Source organism: Stegodyphus dumicola, chromosome 4 (assembly GCF_044657685.1).
Source record: "Stegodyphus dumicola isolate Sdum_Otavi_A_Nest chromosome 4, ASM4465768v1".
Classification (NCBI taxonomy): domain Eukaryota; kingdom Metazoa; phylum Arthropoda; class Arachnida; order Araneae; family Eresidae; genus Stegodyphus; species Stegodyphus dumicola.
Window position 1 is genome coordinate 13003958 of NC_140771.1, and position 23352 is coordinate 13027309.

General features: G+C 30.4%; 1 protein-coding gene across 1 annotated transcript; it reads right to left on the reverse strand.

The window, feature by feature from the left end:
- Positions 1-23352, reverse strand: CSN8 (COP9 signalosome subunit 8). The gene is made up of 7 exons (XM_035356160.2): positions 23111-23352; positions 18480-18550; positions 15845-15893; positions 12752-12878; positions 11055-11162; positions 324-386; positions 1-232 (listed from the first exon to the last, which is right to left on the reverse strand). Exons 1-7 carry the CDS (start codon positions 23204-23206, stop codon positions 153-155), a joined length of 594 nt encoding a protein of 197 aa, XP_035212051.1. The 5' UTR covers positions 23207-23352; the 3' UTR covers positions 1-152.

Here is a 23352-nt window from a genome sequence, read left to right on the forward strand (position 1 = left end):
TCTAGTTTTTTTTCCTTCCATATTTATTCAACTTTTATTTTAAAAATCCTGACGCATTTTTAAAAATGTACAGTGATTCGGCTTTCATAGACAGAAAATAACATATCACACAAAATATACAGTTATAACTTCAGTGATGAAGTGATTATGAATTAATTTTCGAGAAAAGCTACAAAATCCGTAAGTTTTCCCAATTGCTCTTCACTCGCAATGCACTCTTCAGTTTTATTCTCTGAAAATTAAAAAAAGAAAAAAAGATAAATGTAATGATTTGAGATTTTACAATATATTCTATTAAAATTATACACAAATAAAAATCTTACCCAAGCTCTTTGGTTTTACAATTTTGCATGCTGCATCAACTTCCCAGCCAAGAGAAGATAATCCTAAAAGAAAAATTAAAAAGAAAATTATCAGCTGAACAGAAATAAATTAATAATTTTTTAATATTTTTAAAGGCTGAAAGTACTTATGACTTCTTTCAAGGTTCTCACCTACATTTAACAACTGCCAGCTAAAGACAGTGTAATTAACACATTCACTATCATCTAGGAGAACACTTGCAAACTGAATTTATTTGCCAGCTAGGAGGTAACTCATCATTGACTGCGTTGCCTAAATCACCAAGTACAGAGAACTATCATAGCAATTGCATGCAATGCTTAGGTGTTTGGCATACAGAAAGGAACTAAATACAGTCAAAAGTCGTTAATTCGGACACCCATAATCCGGAATGATCTATAATCCGGACCTCAAAGCTACAAACTTTCTGCGCATGCGCACAGGCGTTTACGAGAGCGCGTAAGACCCTTACGGCTGCGAATATGTTTGTGCGCATGCGCGTTTAAATTGTAACGGAGTTATACGCTAAGCTAAAGTTATCTAATTCAGTTAATGTTGCCGATTGCGTTGTTCCTTAATCTTCGAATTGGATCCGGCTTATTATTTTTTGCAGACTGTTAGAGCAATTTTATAAAAGTAAGCTTGAACTTTTGATTATGTCAAATAGAATTTCCGATATATATTTACTACAAAGCGAAAGTATGTTTTGAAATCCGAAATCTGTTTATCAATTTCATGCTGCTCTGCGGCAGAGGGGGGGGGGCAGAAACGTCATTATTAGATTATGATAGATTAGAAAGATTATGTCAAATAGAATTTCCGATATATATTTACTAATATGTAATTTGTATCTACAGAGCGAAAGTATGTTTTGAGATCCGAAATCTGTTTATCAATTTCACGCAGCGCATTGGAAGTTTATCTGTCAGCACTATCCTTATCTTCAGGGCAGATGTTTTTATTTTATTTGGTTTATAATTCCATACTAAGTGTAGTATTTCATTCTGTCTTTGATATGATTTAAATCAAGTTCCTCGTCATTATAATTCGCTTCCGATAGTGAAGAAAGTGACCCAGAGGTTATTGAAAACGAAAACATTTCGATTGACAAATTAGTCGGTATTCTCAACACAGCAATTATAGGACTTGAACAGCGGAACTTTGTAACTAAACAAGAAATTATGTCTGTTTAATAGAATTAAAGAGAAAGTATTATCACATGAAACGAAGCAACTTACATTGAAGGAAATGTTTAATAAAGTAAACAAATAAATATTAAGCTTTTTCTTTTTGTAAATTTTGATACCCTTTAGATCATAATTGTTCTTTATTTCATAAATTACGGTTTCATATTTTTAATTTTGTAATTTCTGCATGCCATCTTACCAGATTTAAACTGATGATCTATAATCCGGAAAAATTGATAATCCGGAATCGCCGAAGTCCCGACGAGTCCGGATTAACGACTTTTGACTGTAATACACTTGACATACTGAAATGGATCATTTATTTCTGAAAATGTAAACACAAACATAACTAAATGTTTAGAATGCAAAACTTTTTTTGAGGGGGGTGTACCTTAAAAAATGTTATAAGCAGACTGTTCAAATTCTGATTCAGTGACTCATACAAAAGTAATGGAAAATAATGAATTTTTGTGTGAATGCGCAGAATGGATGGGTATTATTTACCTAGTTCCGAGTTATTCCGAGGCATACACAGCAAAAATATTATTTCATATGGTGACTACGGTATACTCGTGCAAATTTATGTATGACTAAAAGTAATCTGTTACACATACATATTTAAATAATAAAACAGACAGAATTTTGGTACATGTGGATGGATACACCATATCAGCTTTGGCAGCAAATATATTAAGACTTAATGATACATAAACTGTTATACAGAAGAAGACTAAAAATCTGCACAGCTTTATACTAGAGGTTGGCATTAATTATAGTGTTCAGCAGGTTTCAGGTCAAAAAAGAAAAATGGCCAGATTTACACTAAAAAATGGTAGAATTAGCAAAAACAAATTAAAATATATTTATAAAATGAATTAGATAATGTTGATAAAAAGAAAATAAGAACAAAAAGCATTAAAGAGTTATATAATTTTAAAAATGTATTTTTTAGACATCTACTTTTAAAGCAGTCTGTTTTAAAATTTTAAGATGTTCTGATATGAATTTTTTTCCATATCATATGTTGTCAATACTGATAAGTTACATAACTTCGCAATTTTAAAAATTTCAAATATTTTTCTCCTAAATTAAAATTTTTCTTGAAGAAATTTGTTTAATGTGTTCTACATCATCATCATCCCAATCAAAATCTTTTTGTGCTAAATTTAAAATATTATCAATGACTTCATCCTTAATCTTTTGACAGTGGCCTTCCATTTTATCAAAAATCTAACACTCAAATACTGCGTTCTCGAAATACTTGTTCACTTTTTTTTTCATTTATGTTGCATAAAAAAGCAATTTTTCTGTATCAGCCTTTGTTGGATCATTACACTAAATCTCGAAAACTATGTAACACTTTGCCTCAATAGAAAACAAATATGACCAGATGTTATGCTATTTATTTATCAAACAAGATTTTTTTTTTTTTAATTCAGAAGTTTTATGGTTTCTGACTTTACTAACTGGTGTAACCCCATGGCTCTCAAGTGCACCACCTAATGGCCGCTGTAGGGAATAACGGCCTGAAATAGCCTTTCAGTCAGTGTATTGGAATAAAGTACTAAACATAATGTTCTGCCCCCGAGAGTTATTTTGTAACTTCAATGTTTAATTATAATGTCCTTATAAGTTTTAGGTCCTTAAGTGTAATGTTTTTTAATTGTGTTTCAGAATTAAAACTCAAGATGAGTCTTTTGTTTAGTTAGTATTCCTTGAATTCTATTCAGCTGTTAACCTTAACACAGAATTATGGTGTCCTGGCTACAGTTGGCACCCAACGTGGGGTTTGAATGATTTATCCAGTTGAGAAAAAAACCATGTAGCCATCAACTCATATTCTTTTCCAGATTTAAGGTACTACTTTCAGCAGCAAAGTCTTCAACCAAAGATTATTCTGGAAATTTCATGAAGTATCGGTTTCATCTTCACCCAAAGATACCACATAAGTTTTCAGTTAATAAGCAATATAATATTCTAAATATAATGTTGTTGGAATGAAATCTGTAGTAAAAACAAAACAGAATCAAAAATATACCTATATATATATATATATATATATACACACATAAGCTCAGTGTACTTTCTTTTTTAGTTATGTTGCTCTTTAAGAATTTATTTTGTCTTACATTGTTTTAAATAACCGATTTTTATTTGAATTTTCCTGTGTTTCAATTCTATGTTCTAACTGGAGATTAACTTTGTTTTCATTGGAAGTCAACACAAATAAAATTTCGTTTCTATTCTGAACGAAAAGTGTTTATGTGGCAAAATGTTATTTTTATTTTGCCTGATATATGTTTCCAGTGTGCATAATTCCTTTAGTGTTTTTATAATTGCATTGCTATCTATGAATAAGTTGTGTGTTATGTTTTATTTTATTTTATGAATCATATTAACGGATATTTTTTCCCTTTGAGAACAGAAGAGATTAAAAAGTGAAAAGGGTTTTATCTATATTACTTAAACTGTGCCACTACTGTTTTGTTTTTATTTAATAAGAAGACTTCTTTTGAATTAATATTTTAATTGTCATTATTCTGAAAGATATTCTAATACTTGCTGCATTTTCAAACTTCATGTTTATAAAATGTTTTAAATTATTATTTTGTAATATTTGAGAATAGCTTATACATATAATTGTGTTTTTCAAAGAGAACTACAGTCGGAATTAATTTCTTAGAGCATTTAGAATTTTGTAGACATCCCATGCATTACTAATAGAAGATTTATCACAGTTAAATTTTTTTGGGGGGATTTTATGTTTAATAAATTTGTGCATTTTATTATTAGTAAGTGTACCAATCTTTGTAAAATGTTAGTTCATTTTTGAAGTAATCTCAGATTAATGATTTTGTTCTATGTAATTGTCAAGGTTAATTAAGAAATTCATAAAATTTCTGAACATATAATTTTTCTTCAAACAAACAACAAACTTTTCAATGGAAATTGAAAGTACGATAACATGGCATTTTTGGGACTAGCCAGGAAAAAGTATCTGCAAGTGTTAGCAACAGAATTGGGTCTGTCCATCTCAGATAATCTGAAAGTGATTCGACTCAAAGAGTTAATTACGCATGCAGACAAAAAGTCCAGAAATTTCCAATTAAAGTTCTGGAACATTCACTTTAGTGAATCTTCGAAGTGACAAAGGTAAACATCTACATACAGAACAGAGTACTCAACTAAATCACTTAATGCACAATTCAAGAAAACTACTTCGAACCAGGGCGAGATCCAACCCCATATAGTGAACTTTTCTAGAATCATCCAGACTGTTGTTGAATGAATCATTCTGATTCAATGAAGTTTGAAAAGAATCATCCTGGTTCATTTCATACTGAGTCTGTGCAGTTTTAAATGAATCCTCCCAATTCAGGAAGTTTTGAGTGAATCATTCCGATTCAATGAAATATGAAGAGTATCATCTTGATCCTATGGAGTTTTGAATGAATCATCCTGACTCTATGCTATTGATGAATCATCCCGAGTTAATGAAGAGCAAGACAAGCAAAATATATATAAATGTATATATAATTAATACGCTAGGTAGTAAGTACAATACAAAAAGACCAATTTGGTCTAAAAACTTTTTTGCACAATTTGCTGCAAAATTAAGGAAATGAGAAGAGAAATTGTAGTTAGCTCGCCAAAAAGTTACCAGGAGCTGTGGGCTCCAAGAAAAAGTTCAACACAGTTGTTTTAAAAAAACAATGTCATTGAAGGGTGAAAAATTAGGCTACACGTGAAAAAAAATGTAAAATATAAAACACAGTAAAATACTAATCATTGGAAACAAGTTAATGGCAAAAAATACAGTAACATATCTTTCGATGTGATAAGTGAAAAGTTACAACATATAAAAAACCAATCGATGGAACAAGTTAAAACAAATAAAAATATAAAAAATTATTAAAATTATAATAATTATTATAAATATTATTAAAATTATAATAATTATTATAAAAATTATTAAAATTATAAAAATTTTATATATATATATATATATATATATATATATTATAAAATATATGATCATCGAGGTCAAAGGGCTTCCTATAAACGAAGTGATAGAGTATGGGTGACGTTACATCCTATTTGCAGATCACAGAACACAGAGTGTCAAAAATCCATGCCCAAATGTGAAGAACCTTATTTAATGCTAACCAATCATTCACCCACTACATATGATATTGCTGTTCCAGCTAAGCCAGATGAAGTCCTTGGGACTTACCACAGCTCAGCCTTACATGCTTATGAACTGCTTGTTTCAAGAAAGAGTGGGACTGTAGCCCCTTTTTGAATATGAAGCAGACCAAAAAAACATATTTCTGGCTCTGCGCCGAGACATTATATCAGTATCAGTAGCGGGCGCAGCCCAACCTGCCTAACCAAGCAAGCTGGTCTTATGGTCATGAGAGGCCACGCCCATTTCAACAAAGGAAAAAATGAAACATAAAATATCTAAATGAGAATAATAAATGTAATAAAATGTATTAATAATAATTATACACATAAAATTGAAGAAAAAGAACAATTACAAACATTTAGACAAGAGCAGACACCAAAGACAAAAACAAAACAAAACAAACAACCCAAAAAAAAAAAAAAAAAAAAAACGAACAGACAAACACAAACAATGGTAACAAAAAATTAGTAAAATAGACCAAATAGTGATGGCAATAAAATGCAAATACCATATAAATTTCATCACAGATTTACATAATTGTGCGAAATCTTTATAGTACAAAAAGGGATTTTCAAAATCACTATTTTTACTGCTTCTTAAGCTATCAAAGTAGAGACAAACCTTGAGGAAACGCTTAGCATCACCAAACAGACCACATAGTTTACATTTATCATCGTTCTGTATCTTAAACCTAACGAAGTATCTCGGGAAATGCCCATGTCCGGTCAGAAACTGGTTAACTTCAAATTCATTAAAGATATTTTTTTTTTTTTTTCCCTAATCAGTTCTAAATGTTTCAAATAGCGACTTTTCCTTTCAGAAGAATTCCATTGTAACTGCCATTGCTTAAAATAATACGAATAAATAACTTTAGCTGCTATTTTTTTTTTAACCCTGAACATAGGGCATCTCCAAAACACTCCCTATGGCAGCTTCTTTTGCGAGCACATGCGCTCTCTCATTACCGTACATTCCGATATGGGCTTTAACCCAACCAAACTTAATATTAAAGGATATGGATAGTTTTTGGTAAAGATCTTTAATATCGATAATCAGACCATTATTATTTTCTGCATTATAAAATGCATTTAAACAAGACATGCAATCTGTAAAAATATAAAAGTTAGAATTTCTTGCAAAATTACTTTTCAATATCCATTTAAGGGCATAGAGGACGACGATAAGCTCGGCTTGATAAACAGAGTTATATTTTTCAACGCTCAATTTATAGTGATAGGTCTCAGTATCAAAATAATATACAACAAAAGCCGAGCCCACCCTGCCCTCATAACCCGATCCATCAGTAAAAATTTGGTATTCCATTAAAAAAGGATCATAAATATTATAGTTGATAGAAATACGGTTTGCCGGATGGATCAGATGTAAATTAAAGACAGAAAGTGAGCCAGCAAAAACTGGGATTTCTTCATAGTTAAATAAGTCTGTATTGTTTCATAATATAGCTTTATCATAATAAAACTTGTAGATTATCGAGAGAGGCGGAGTGCCCGCCAGGACGCAAAGAGCCTCACTCGAGACTGTGTTGAAACAATGGGTGAGTGCGAGAAGCCAGCTCCACTGAATGGAATTGAGTTTCATACGTAAGTGTAGTAACTCCCCCACTCTGCGACCCCAAGCCGTAATTCCATACATAACAATGGGTATAAAAACATTATTATAAAGAAGTCTCAAAATATTGGATGGGTAATTTCTTTTGTAAAAATTTAAAATTAAATCAGTTTGTTTTTGGATATAATTAAGATGATAACTAAAACTGAGTTTTGAATCCAAATAAGCACCTAAATATTTTTATTCTTCATTGATTTTAAAAATTTTATCGTTAAATCTTAATCTAGGGGGTCGAATGTGGCGACCAGACTTAGGAAAAAATAAAAATTTAGTTTTGGCAGCATTTGATTTTATTTGCTCCTCAGAGTACCATTGATTAAAAATTTTCATAGTGTTATTAAATTTAATTTCAACTTTTTCTAATGATTTAGCTGTAATTAGGAAAACCGAATCGTCCGCATAAGCAATTACGTCGACCCCCAAATCAAATTCTGTCTTTAAAAATTTATCAACTAGGCCCCAGAACAGAGGAGCACTACAAGATCCTTGTGGACAACCCTTGAAGATACTTCTTTTAATTTCAATCATGTTATTTGGTTTATAGATTATAATCCTATCATTGAAAAAATCCCTAATGAGTCCGAAACTATTTGAGCTAATACCAATATTACACAAGGAGCACAGAAGAGAAGGCCAAGAAACAATGTCAAAGGCACCGGAAATATTGACGGAGACCACCGCGACATGCAAATTAGGTTTATTATATCTTATAAAATCAACCACCCGGTAGAGAGCATACTCTGCTGACCTACCAGGGACAAAACCAAACTGTCTTTCTGAAATTAAGTTATTGATAAATAAATGGTGATAAATCCTTTTTGTAATCAACTTATCAAGAGTTTTAGCAAAAACTTTCAGTAAACAAATTGGTCGAAAACGATTCTCTTCCTTCGGTATCAAGATAATCTTAGCCATTTTCCAAGCGTTAGGAAATGTATGTAATTCTAAACATTTATTAAACAGTGTTAAAAGAAATCCAGGGCAGAAATCAAATATATTTTAAGAAAAGTTGGGGTGATCCCGTCGAGACCCGGTGCACTCCTTAATCGAATCGCGGAAATAACAGAAACGAGTTCGGACCTGGTGAACTGTTTTTCCTCATAGCCAGGATAATCATCAAAGTAAATTGTGTCATCACAAAAACCAAAATCAAGAGCATTATCCAATATATTTTTGTAATAATGCTGAGGATTCAAAAAAATCACTTGCCGAGTAAAAATATTTTTTTTTACTCTTATTAGTAGCATTTCTAAAAGGTTTGTCATGATAATTTTTAATTTTTTGGAATTGAATGTATTTAAACTCCCATTTAGATTTACAAATTAGTTTTCTGTATAATGCAAGTTCCCTCTTGCATTCAATTTTTCTCTTCATTCTTTCATCATAATCAAGGTCCCTGACCTGAGATCTGGACCTCAGAGCACGGACTCTCCTACGAGTACGAGCCAGTCCGTCATTCCACCAAGTGGCTAAAGATTTATTTTTCTTCCTAGATTTTAAAAGTTTTTTCATATTTGAAGTCAAAAACTCTTCCAAATCAAAAACAAAGTTATTTAAGTCTTTTTTAGAGTCAATATTTCCGAGAAGATATTCGAATTTCTTAATTTCTTTTTCAGTTTATTACAAAAGGAGCGAATTCGCCTTCGCCTGCTATCAGCCGAAATAACATAGTCATGAGAACTCAAAATTTCAATTCTTGTAATATCAATCAAAATAAAACGATGATCGCTGTGTGATTCTTCATCAAGAATATCAAGCAGAATATCAAACTGATTCAAGGAGAAGTATCCGATTACAAGATTGGTCCACCCCTTACACAGAATTCCCCTCTGGCGCCGAGACATTGTATGAGCCAGAGGGGAATTCTGTAATGCCACAGCTCTCAAGTGCACCACCTAGCAGCCGGAGGGAATAGCGGTCTGAAAGACAATAGCCTTTCAGTCAGTGTACCGGAGTCAAGTACTAAACATTGTGTTCTGCCTCGAGAGTTATTTTGTAACTTCAATGTTTAGTCCTTATAAGTTTGTAACCTTCAGTGTAATGTTTTGTAATTGTGTTTCAGAATTAAAACTCAACGTGAGTCTTTTGTTTAGTTAGTATTCCTTGAATTCTATTTAGCTGTTAACCCTACCAGACTAAGAATTATGGTGTTCTGGCTATACTGAGAATTTTACTGTTTATACTTGAGAGGCTGAGTGGGTTCTACTATATACGCATTACACTGAATGTCATTACTAATTTTTGACACTTGTTAACACACTTTTCACAGAAAAATGTTATACTACTAAGAAACGGATTTAAGTTAAATTACCATTTGATTGCTAATTTAGTAATCAACTTTTCTAAATTAATTTCACATGGTCAACAAAAGATGCCTATTCTTTGCCCTTGCCAAAAACTGATTTAATAATTTTAATTACAAGCAATAAACCTCTACTCCATGATTTCATTTACCCATTTTAAAAATCAATCTGATCACTAAATTATCAAAAGGTATGACATGAATTACACATGAATTAGAATAATTTAACATAGTTATTGAGGCAATTAATTGTTTAATAATTCAGTATTATACCATATACTTAATAAGTCCTTCAATATAGATCAAAAGAAAAAAGTGTACAGATTCTTTTTTGAAGGGAGAGGGGAGATACAAATAAATTGGAAAGAATCTCACTTTAAAAAAAAAGAGAAAGAGACAATAAAGAAAAAGAAAAAATAAAAACTTGAAATATTTAACAAATTTGAATATAGCACATAGTATAAAATTTAAATACTAAGATTTCCAGAATTAGATGGCAATTTGGAGATACAAATGTTCAGAATAACACATAACATTCTGAATTTTTTAAAAATTCTCCATGACTGGTAGCAGATAAAGGAAATAAAACTGAAATTTGCTGAGTAAATTTTAATGAGCAGAAAAAATAACTATGAAATAAAGTATATTAAAGAAAACTCAGGAGATTTTAAGGGACTGTAGCCTCCATTATAATTATTACAAGAAACAGAGGATATGTTGGCATATAAAATGTTAGAAACCTATCCCATTAAAAGATATCAGATGCAATAGACAGTTTTTTCCTAGAATGTGCTCTGCCACAATGAGTTTTGAAGACCCTGGGGTGCAGTTTTTTACCGAGACTCGAAATGTTGCTAGTTAAAAAAGATAAACAGAAATGCCCTTTCACAAACCTCAGTAATAATTAGTTTCAATGGTGTCTGATTTCAATCACTGACTGATGGTTACATAAAAATGAAATCAAAATTTGTACAAATATTCCAATTAAATAATAAAATTTATGAGAAATTCTGGAATAATAGAAATACACTAAATCAGGAACAACAAAATATATTATAAATCAGTACAGCAAAATATATATTAAATCAGGATGTAGAATGCAGTCAAAGACTGTGAATCTCCCATATAAATTCGGATACATGGCAGACCTCAAAATTTTATATGATACATATGTACCAGTCGTCCCTCAAACCATAATTTGTGAACTGTTTCCTAAAATATGCTTATAAGGGCTTTTCTTTTATATTAGCCTACAACTCAATTTTGATGCATCCTCTATATAAAAGCAATTAGCTTTTATTACTCTTAAAAGTTTTATAAATATCAACATTATTTAATTATTGTAAAAAATAACAAAATATGCATATTTAAATACTAATAAAATCCAGTAATAGTAAACAATTACCTTCTACACAATCTTCTTCACTCATTCCAAGGAAAGAAGCTACTTTTTCAACACTTATAGAAGAATATGCTTTTGCAATCAATCGTAAAGCTCGACTTCTGGTTATGTCTGAAAAATATATTTTAATTTGTATTTATGCCCAATTATATGCTGGATAACATATGACAAAAGCAAAGAAAATTTAAAAAAAAATTATTTGTAATAAATTTGCCTCTCTTGATTTCATTGCTGCATATACTAACAATCTACAGAATAGCATGAGAAATCTAATAAAATTAAGGAGGAATTAACACATGATTCAGAATAGAATTTAAGGGTAGTCTATATTTTAGGGTTACCCTTGGATAATCACCAAGTTGTTTCATTTACGGTAACCTGAATATTTTACAGTGTACATTTCGGAAACCCTACTATGACATGATTGGTTGTAATGAGTGATCACAGTGATTTTGATTTCTCATGGTTTATTTCTGTGTTGGATGTCACTTAGGGTATATGTTGCTTATTTTGCACTTTACATCATAAAATGGCTGCCTGTGATAAGATTTATCTGAAATTTCTGTACGATTTGGAACGAATGGGAAAAAGCATTAACTGACTGGTGTGTAAGTGAAGGTTTACTCATAACAGTAAACTACTTACAGTGATTACTTAAAGTAATCATTATAAGCATCCTGTTCGTATGGAGGAAATGCGTATGGTCGGACGTAAAGATCGTTCAGATGGCTTTGTCCAATACTATGGAGGATAATTTTTATTCTTATTTTTGTGAATTTATGTGGCGACGGAAGTACACAGATTTTTAGTTCAGATAATTTTAGACAGTTTTTGGATGCTGTTAAGGAATTCTGTTTGTCATATACCGAAGACACAAAAATTTCTAAATAAGGTAAGGTAATATTTCTTTTTTGTACTGCGTAGGTTAGATAACATGTATTTCCATTCTTATGTTATTTCCTTGTCTGACTACAATGCAGTTTATTAAAATTATATATTTTTTGTTTTAATTATGTTCTACTGAATTATGCTTTGGACATCATTTTACTGGGAAGGGTATTGTATGTAAACAGGAATGAAGCCGATTTTCGCCAAGGGGTACCCTGAAATATATTTTTCCCAAATTAAGCTTACATTTTTATAAATAAATTAATTACTATTAATTTTACTATAATTATTAAATAAATTTGAAGATATCACAACTGGCATTGTTTAGAAAAAATCTTAACTTGCAGTAAAAGCAGTTACATCTATCAGTCTGCAGCAAGAGAGAACTTTTATTGCTTCACTAACTCTTTTAACAACTCATCATGCCACAAAATGAATAATTTCTGTTATTGCCAAAAAATGTATGAATAAGTAGATTTTCTACAGCATGAAATAAAACTCCCTTAGAAATTTTAATTTTGAAATGCAAGTACTTCAGCTCTATGGTTAGAAAATTAAATTCTACCAAATTATTTTTTACATTCCCATTTTATGAAACTACACACAGGATGATCAAAAGTCAATAAAAATGTAAAAAGACATATTTGAATGAATTTGCTACTATCATGGAAATTCATAAAAATAAGAAGGATTTATGCAAAAATTTCATTAAGTATATTTTCAGATTTATGTCTCTTACAGAACAAAATTCAGCACTGATTACATAATTTTCCTTCACAAAGACATTTTTTATTGTGATAAATGATACTTGCCCACAATTGCTGAAAGTATAGGTTTTACATGATCTGGCCAATCTTCTTCAAGAGCAACATACACACTTGAATGACACTGCCAAAGTTTTTGTCCTACAACCCAGATTTTACCTAACTCTGGATTTTCCTGCAGAGAAAAGACAATAAATAAAAATAAAATAATAAAAAAACAATAAAGTTTGCCTTAAGCATGCAAAAGTTCATAATCTCTTTCACAACACCAAAAATACTAAAATAAATACAATCATAAATTATTGGTAAACAAAAATATGTTGCTTTTTAAAAATATTTTAACTGATATCCTACAAGTGTTGCACAAGTTGTGCATCCTACAAGAGTTCAAGCAACTAGATATTTTTAACAAAAGAATTGGATATTGCAATGACTGATTATGGATATCTGAAAAAGATTCGGGTTCAAATACCAGAGTCTCTTGATTCAAAGAAATAACTAAAGGAAACAGGGATGAAAATTTAACCTGGTGAAGTTGTGCTTACTGGCTGAGATAATGTAAAATGTACTAACTGGCTTTTAGGTCTCTTATTGTAATGTTACCCAGAAAAGATTGTGTTAATGAGGCTAGTTCATTGACAAATACCTAAGGGAGAACTCTTACAATCAGTACAGAGATTTTTTTTCCACTAGAAGTTTCCTCATCCTGGTTTAAAGATTGCAAAAAGAAAACAAAGTATGAAAATGCTAACAACAAAGTTTCCAGTAAAACTTTGCAATAAAACAACATCTGTTGCTTTAAAAATAAGAAATGGGAAGGTTGTTAAACATCCTCTTAATTTGGACTCATAAAACCTTGCTTCACCTCCTGAACTTTATAAAGTTACACTTTCATTCATAAAAATCTTGAAATTTTGAATAGAAAATGTATCTTGTTTCTTTCTTTTTCAAAAATATTGCATACTGTTTCGTTGTAGAGTTATCTTCTACCAACTTCAGGTGGGAGAATATCAGATCTCGCAGTCTTAAATTATATTTAGTTTGTAGTGTGTGGCAACAGGAGGAGTTTTATTTTGTTTTTTGGAATTGGTTTTAAGTTATGTGTTTCACAAATGTTTGTATCCAGAATGGGCTCAATTAGTACCCCTGTTAATTTTATTTTGCTATGAAATGATTCACATTAATGTGCATTTCTGTTCTTTTAAAAAAGAAATAATTATAATAAGCTGTAAGGAATATATTTTTATGACAGTAAGATATGTTGAAACACTCGGACACCCGTAGAAGGTTTTACAGAGTTTCTGGAAACCAAAGACTTTACAGTCCAAAAACAAACAGCATTTTTTTAAAATCTGTTTTATATTTTACTAGAAGAATTTTTAGCTTTATTAAGGAGATCAGGAATATGATAATGGTGCCAAGATGAAAAGCAAAGAAAAGACTTTGGATTTGAAAAGTAGAACGTGAATATTTATAGTGCTATCATTACTTAAACATTGAAAAATGCTGCTAAATTATTTATTGATACAATATTTCTACAGAAAAAAAAGTCCAAAATCTGAATGTCTGACAACTGAAATGATCAGACCTATGTACCACCAACTGGAAAAAAATGAAACAAAATAAAATTTAAAAACAAATTTAAGAAAGGAGAATATTAATTCAAACACCTACTTTCTCAACAAAAGAAAACGTATGCACCATAAATGCAACTATTCTTCAGACTAGCTGACATTCCTGCAGTCACATTCAAAAACCTTCCAGTTAGGGAAGTGATACCATGGCCAATGAAAGTACACTGACTGACAGGTTGTACTAAAGTTTGCCAGGATCATGTTTTTGGCCTTTTAGTGGTTGTGTGGAGTTATTTTTCTATTTGACCTAAACAACAAAGGCAGCCCTAATATTGCCATGTCTAAAAGTCATCTTACTAGATTTAAACTGATGATCTAAAATCCGGAATGGCTGAGGTTCCAATGATTCCTAATTATGGACTTTGTACTGTATTTAGAATCTTGAAAATGTCAATATTTTCAGGGGGATTAGTAAATATGTGCAAGGTTTCTATGGTTGGCTTGAAGGTTTAACTGCTAAACTGATTTCTGTCACAAGAAGAAAAGCTAGACTCGAGCCTGTGAAAGTATTCAAGATTCGACACAGGCAATATTCATGAGACTCAGATTGATATTTCAACCTAACACATTGGGTATCAGATTACAAGTTTCTCACTTCACTGGTTATTTCATATGATAGTCTCTTCCAAGTCAGTTTGAGCAAATTACTTCAATCGCTCAAACACGGTGTCTTAGAATGAATTTGATTTTTATATGAGAAAGTACCTGACTTATTACAAGGATAATAAGCATAAAAGCATTATGATCAAGGTTTGGGAATTGGTAGAAACATTAAATGTCTAACCTGTGTTCAAAACTATTAACATTTGAAGATAAAAATTAATGTTCAGCTGTGAATATTTCTTCGAAGGACTAGAAGATCTATAAAAAACAGTTAAAAAATTATAAATCCGAGTCCTGAATAAATAAACACCCACATATACTTAAGGCTTTATCTAGGCTAAATCTATTATCATCGCCAAGCGTAATGTTAGCATAAAAGGTTGCCATACTCTTGTCATTCAATTACTAATATAAAAAAAAGTTTAGACATCACAGCATGAGTTATTACTGAAACTGTCATGTATTGATAAACATACGGTGATGAAAGCAAAATATAATAAATAATGACTCGCCAGGTCAGCGTCAGAGATATAAAATAGGTGAATTTTTCTGTTTGAAATGTATGCCAAGTAGATATTCAGCTACGGAGACAAATTATTAATGTCACAAATGTATGCTTACATGATTGTTTTTCCATAACAAGGTATTTTATTTAGTGCCTAATTGAAATTAAGAATCGGAATTTTTAAGTGAAAATGTCCACATGCTTTATTATGGGAGGAAAAATCAAATGCGCATGCATAAAGCATTAATATAAATAAAAGTGCTTGTGGCTTTGAGGTCTGGATTTTAGATCATTCCGGATAATAGACGTCCAGATTTCGGACTTTCTACCGTACAGTCTTTCTGATGTCATATTACTAATGGAAAACATCTATACAGTAAAAGCAAATTATTTACTTACTTCTTTAATATTACGTGGAATTCGTTTCCATAAATATTTTGCATTTGGACTGCAAAGGGAAAAAAAAAAAAAGACTTGAATGATAATACAGATGAAATATATCTATATTTAGATAAACATAAATATTTCATAGTGCATCCTAAAATAATAGGATTTTTGAAATTATCACTATTAATGACTATGAAATGAAATATACTTATATTTTGAAAGCATTGTTATTTAAATTTTAAAAACTCTAAATATAAGAATAATAATTATTAAAAATTAAATAACATGCATTAAGATTTAATCTTTTCTCTATCAAATAACTCATATTGAAAGATTATTTAATTTCTATACATTATGGACATAAAAAAATTACCATTAATAATTAAATAACATTATTAAAATTTAAATGTGTGTATTACAATTACTTTTATTTCTTTTCTAATAACATCAAGCTTTCTGATTTATAGTTGGATATATTTAAATTAAATTAGCTAACTGTAGAAATGGTAAACAGAAAATGTTTCCGATTTTGGGATTTCATACTTAAGTTGCTGGTAGGTAGTATGGAAACATACTTTTTGCATCCTAACGACAACATTCTTATAGTTAACTGATGCAGCTAAAATACAATTTTTCTAATAGCCTAAAAAATTTGATATAATATTATGGGGCCATCTATAAGTCACACCTACTGATTTTATTTTTAATAAGGATTTACAAAGAAGACATTATTTGCTCATTCCCCTACTACGTATTTAAATTTCCTCTGAGAAGTATGCAGAAAAACAACATTGAACAAATTGCTAGAAAAATAATTGACAGAACCAACTGATAATTAGTCATGAAATGCAAGTAAATGAACAAAACATGAGAATTCAAAAACTGAATTGCAGCTGTTACTAATGCTTGACAGAATTACTCAAGATCGTTTTAGCATAAAAAATTCATGTGCACTGCTTCCTACAAAGATAGTTTTGTTGAAGTAGCAGGAAAAAGTTCATCATAGCACATTTGCAAAATGATATAGCATCTGGCAACTTACTACTGCAAAGTTAAAGTATGAAGAACAAAGATAGAATAGTATTTATAGATAGAATATTTAAATTATCTGAAGTTTGACATGAAATAATAAGATATGCCACAGATGTAATATTGTGTCCTAACATTAATACATTAAGTGTTGCTAATAGCTCAAATACGACCATACGAAATTTCTGGGTTGTTGATCAACAGGAAGATCATCAATACTGATCACAAAAGACAATAACATATCAAACTCATCCCAGAAATTTCTCAAGAGTTGGACATCTCAACATTGCTCATTAAACTGTTTGAATCAATTTTGATCATCAGAAATTATATTCACAATGGGCCCATCACCTACTGATATTCAACACAAAAAAAAAGATGACCTTTGTCTTCTTTAAATTTTTCTTAAGATTGTTTTCTGCACATGCAGCCATTTCTTAATCTGCATAATTTAATTCCATAAACAAAAAGATCGTGCAAGGAAAGGAAACACACCACTGCACTTTTGGAAAAATTCCAATTAGTGTGAAAGGCCACAAGGACCATCTTCTTTAATTATAAAGTTGTCTACACTCAGTTTACATAAAAAAGCAAAGCAATTACTGCCAATTCTTAAAAGCAAATATGAAGGTTTAGATTAAAATAATACACCAAACAAGCTATTTTAGAAATCAATCACCAAAACCTTGGTTCAGTAACTAAACCATCGAAACCAGTCCTGGAAAATTTGCAAATATAATGCTGAGATTTGTTGTTTGACTTCTAAAATACTAAGATCTTTATGAAAAACTTTTTTTTCTCACATCTCTGCATGAAGACACGGAAATTTGGACAAAGGCTTTGTTCTAGTTCAAAATAATGCCATGCAACAAGTTTTGCCTTAATGTTTTAGAAAACCTGTGAATGGTAAAATATAAACAGCAATTCTATGATGTCTCCTTGAATAGCGTATGTTTCTACTATTAAGAAATTTAATGTTTAAGAAAGTTTAAATTACATCATAGAATTCCCCTACTACGTTACTCCCGAGTGCATTGTATGACACTGCTGAATGAAGTCTTGACCTACAATAACTGAGCACAGCTTCCTTTTCGAATCTATTTTATACATAAACAGTAACTAATACTAACAAATATAACTTGATTGATCTTTGCCTTTAATGAAACAATTCACAAACAGATGAAAAATGTACGATTAAAGTTTTAAAATTATATATACACTGGAGTGAGATTTTATTTTCTCCTAAATCTAGATAGTTAAAAGACAAATGTTTAAAATTCATATGTAATTCTACATTTTATACAGCAGTAATTTAATATTTTTAAGTTTCAGTTACGTTTTTCATTTATGAACCATTAACAAAAGAATTCAATGAAAAATTACAACTAAAAATGGGAATTTTAGGTGTGTATATATATATAAAGTTACAAATCAATTTTAAACTCATTTTTTAACAAAATTTCACATTACTTAATCTTAACACAAGTTTACATGTTTTTTTTTATGTATAGTAATTATTAATTTTTATGTCTTAAAATATAGGAAAATGACATAAATAGAATTAAAAGAAAAAGCAATCTTAAGTGTTATGAAAGTTTTATTGCAAGATAATACTTACAGATCATTTTGAAGTAAATATATGGCCAATAATTGCCCATACAGTTGAGGAGATGCAACTCCTTCTGGAGCCTACATGAAAAATATTTATTGAGAAAACATTAACAAAAAAAATTACAATATCAAATTACAAATAATTTAAAAACACAATATCACAAAAATTTAAAAACAAAAATCCGGACTCGTCGGGACTTCGGCGATTCCGGATTATCGATTTTTCCGGATTATAGATCATCAGTTTAAATCTTGTAAGATGGCATGCAGAAATTCTAAAATTAAAAATATGAAACCGTAATTTATGAAATAAAGAACAATTATGATCTAAAGGGTATCAAAATTTGCAAAAAGAAAAAGCTTAATATTTATTTGTTTACTTAAATAAACATTTCTTTCAATGTAAGTTGTTTAAGTTTTGCTTCGTTTCATATGATAATACTTTCTCTTTAATTCTATTAAACAGACATAATTTCTTGTTCAGTTACAAAGTTCCGCTGTTCAAGTCCTATAATTGCTGTGTCAAGAACACCGACTAATTTGTCAATCGAAATTTTTTCGTTTTCAATAACCTCTGTTACTTTTCTTTCGCTATCGGAAGCGAATTATAATGACGAGGAACTTGTTTTAAATCATATCAAAGACGGAGCATATCGAGATGAAATACTACATTTGGTAAGGAATTATAAGCCAAATAAAATAAAAACATCTGATCTTCAATTATAAGCCAAATAAAATAAAAACATCTGCCCTGAAGATAAGGATAGTGCTGACAGATCAACTTCCAATTCATTACGTGCCCGCCGCGCGGCGTTCCCCCCGCCGAGCAGCGTGAAATTGATAAACAGATTTCGGATTTCAAAACATACTTTCGCTTTAGATCCTTTACATATTAACAAATATATATCGGAAATTCTATTTGATATAATCGAAAGTTTAAGCTTACTTTTATAAAATTGCTCTTACAATCTGCAAAAAATAATAAGCCGGATCCAATTCGAAAATTAAGGAACAACGCAATCATCAACATTAACTGAAATAGATAATTAGATAATTTTAGCTCATACGTCCATTATACATAAACGCGCACGCGAAAACGTATTCTGCACTTGCGACACTCATATGCGCAGTCGTAAAAGGTCTTACGCGCACACGTAAACGCCTATGCGCATGTGTCAACGCGCCGCATGCCAGAAAGTTTTTAGTTTTGAGGTCCGGATTATAGATCATTCCGAATTATGGGTGTCCGAATTAACGACTTTTGACTGTATCTTTTTAACCCATTAGCCGCTGGTGTTGCATTGACGCAACTGTCAAAATAAATGTGTATATAAATATAACTACCTAAGATATTTTATAGCAGCAGATGATTTTGTGTAGGGAATATTATGAAGATTATTTCTGTAAAAAGATATTTGCCTTCAACAATCATTTTGTTTATAATAATTAATCTCAAACTTTAAGCAAAATTTTCGACCGGATATTTTTGCTGAAAATATTTAAGGAAAGAATTGCCGTCTTTATGAGTGATCTATTTTTAGTCAAGGTCACCGTTTATCAGAACATTACATCAGTCATTTTATTTTATTGGTTTATATTTGTGTTGAGAAGGAATGGAAAACAGGTGTTGCATTGACGCAACGTCAGCAGGAAACGGGTAGTCAATCTCCTTTTTCACTCCTTTCTTTCGATATTCTGGTTGTTTAAAAATGTCTAGAACGAGGTATCTTACATTAGAAGAAGCCCTTCAAAGATTTTTTGATGAAGAAACAGATGATAATAATGTTAATAATGACCAGAATGAAACTGATATTGTTGTTGTTCCTCCAGAAATTGCAGAGGCTAGTGACGAAGAAGAAAGGAATGGCAATGTTTTAAATAATGATAATGATATTTTACCAAATGATACTGCTAGGGAAGTTGAAATTCACATAAGAAGTAAGTTTCAGCCTTCTAAAAGCAGTTATAGTCATACTAAAAAGTTTAAAAAGCAGAAGACTGAGATCTTAAAGTGAATAAAAAAGGAACTGTTAGTTATGTCTCAGGAAGAACATGAAAAAAAAGATAGAAGAGAAATTATAAAAGACAAAATACAAGGTAAAACTAGTGCACAGATTTTCGATTTAGACATTTACTCTCTTCTCGTTGAACAAATATATACACTCAGAAAAAAAAAAAAAAAAAAGCCCAGAATTTATTGTATCTGAAGTCTATATGAGAAGATTTATTGGAATATTATTGTTTACAGTATACCATTCTTTACCTCAAGAAAAAAATATTGGTCTTTTGATAAGGACATTTCTGTTCCTGTTGTACGAGAATTGATATCACGTTTGCAGTACAGGAATATGAAGCAGAATTTGCATTTGCAGTACAATCAGCAGATGGTTATATAAATGAGTGGTAAATATTTACATATAGCTAAGTGTCGTGTGTAATTAAGTACAGTGATTAAATACACTATTTGATACAATCTGTACATAGTTAGTCATGCTTATAGTACAATCAGTATATATTAGTGGTAAATAATTACATAAAGTGCCATGTGTAATCAAATGCAGAGAGTAAGTACAATATTCGAAATAATGTGCACATGGCTATTTGAGCTTAAAGTACGATCAGCAGAAGGTTATATAAATAAGTGGTAAAAATTACGTATAGCAAAGTGCTGTGTGAAATTAAACGCAGAGAGTAAATACAATATTCGAAACAAACTGTACATGGATATTTGTTCTTACAGTACAATCGGAAAATAGTTGTAAATATTAGTGGTAAATAATTACATATGGTAAAGTACCATGTGTAATCAAATGCAGGGAGTATACACAATATTCGAAACAACCTGTAGATAGCTCTTTGAACTGACAGTACAATCAGTAATTAGTTAAATTTGTTAGTGGTAAGTAATCACAAATAGTATGGTGCCATATGTAATCGGGTGCAGAGCAGATACAAAATTCAAAACAGACTGCACATAGTTGGTTGTGCTTACAGTAAAATCAATAGAAAGTTAAATATAAATTAGCGGTAAGTAAATACATATAATAAAGTACATGGTACCAACATTTACGAATAAAGAAAGTCAGCATGTATAATGTTGGTGACCTGTTATGTCACCGCAGACTGTCTTGAGTACGAGCTACAGTACAATCGGGTTATAAATACATATAGTAGTAAGTACAGTACTGTGGTCATATTGCAATGCAATAGGCTGAGCAGATCACAATTTTGAATAACAGTGTGTAGAAATCAGTGTGTGGTACAATAAGACTACACAGTATTCAATACTAGCAGTATATGATTAACATTACAAGCCATACAGTCAGTGCATAGTTAGAAATAATCATAATGAATGGATACATATAATCAGTGGCTGCAAATAATTAAAACAGTAGTGCGAATTTAAATTAAATTCATAATGAACCAGAGCACATTTAATCTCAATGAGTGTAGTGCCTGACGCCTGAGGATACCTTTCAAATGAATGAGTTTGTCTTGGAACAAAATGCACTGCTATGCTGCCACATGTTAGTATGTACCTATTTCAAAATCATTCGCATATATAAGCCACCCCTCTGATTTGAATCGACTTTTTTGAAAAAGTATAGCTTATTCTTTTTTTATATGTTCCGAGAATATATGAAGAGAAGCATATTAACTGGAATTTAAAATAAGCAGAAATTCAACTTTTGACTGATAATGATTTTATAAGAAAAATTTGCATTCATCTCTTTCATTAACTGTAACAATGATTGCAATAATTTTGCTCGTTTCTTTTTTGAATTTGTTAATATTTTACTTTCCCTGTTTTTAATGGCATTTCATTTCTTAAATAATTTACAGTATATGATTTGTTTTAAAAAAAAATTCTATTTCATTAATTTGCTTATCATGTTTTAAGATTTCTGATATTATTTTACTTTTTAATCATATCATATTACTTTCACAGGCTCTTTTATTATACTTTGTCTCTTGGATTTTTATGTTAAGTTTTAAACTGATTTTAACTTTTTTTCAACATGTTCCTTGATATGTATAAATTATGGATCCTCATTGCTTAGTTTTAACATTTCTCACAAACATTCATTTATTTTTTCATTCTTAAAATTTGCTTTTTATCCTTTTTTTTTTTTTTTTTTTTTTTTTAATGGAGCTTAGTTTATTAGTTTCTAGCTTAATTATCAGTTACATTTTGTCCCCTTTAAATTTCTTACTTCATTATTATTATTCTTTCTCTGAAAAAAAAAAGACAGTGACTGTATTACTCTTCTTCGAAACACACACAATTTTCTAACAAGAAGAACTACATGTTTGAAATTTTACAAATTTTATATATTATCAAAAATTAAAATATGTTTCCTTCAAATACTCTTTTTGTGTCGATAAAATAAGACCGAATAATTTTAATATACACACACCTAAAATTCCAAGAATTAGATAAGAAAAACATTAAATAGAAATAGATGAGATAAGAATAAATAAAAAATTGAGTTACACATGGTTATTATGCAGTTGTGATTCTCACAAGGTATGATGGAAGAAATGTATACATATATTTAAAGGGGAAATGTATGAAAATTCAAAATAATTTGCCATGACACTAAAAAACAGTTTGAGAAATAATGTCAGAGGAATTACCTCAAGTTCTTGTTTTTCCAAATCTGCAGCCATTCTAGAATACTGCTGAATATTAGGATCTCCCGCGCATAATAAAGCCGATCTATTAATCGCCATTAGCCTGAAATATATTTTTTCGAGTGATAAACTTTTAAAACTGAAAGAAAACAAAGCCGGTTTTCTATTATACACTCACAGTATGTCCAGTGTTTGCAAATCAAAAACACAACAGCGTTTTGGAATAGGGAAAAAAAGATTTCTTG

Bases quoted from the DNA above. Each gene is read 5' to 3' on its own strand.
- CSN8 (XM_035356160.2), bottom strand. From the start codon at position 23,206: ATGGCGATTAATAGATCGGCTTTATTATGCGCGGGAGATCCTAATATT. The intron at 12,879-15,844 runs GTAAGTAAATAA...TTTTCTCTGCAG, and splicing joins TTCCACGTAATATTAAAGAA to GAAAATCCAGAGTTAGGTAA. The intron at 387-11,054 runs GTAATTGTTTAC...TTTTTCTTTTAG, and splicing joins TGAAGAAGATTGTGTAGAAG to GATTATCTTCTCTTGGCTGG.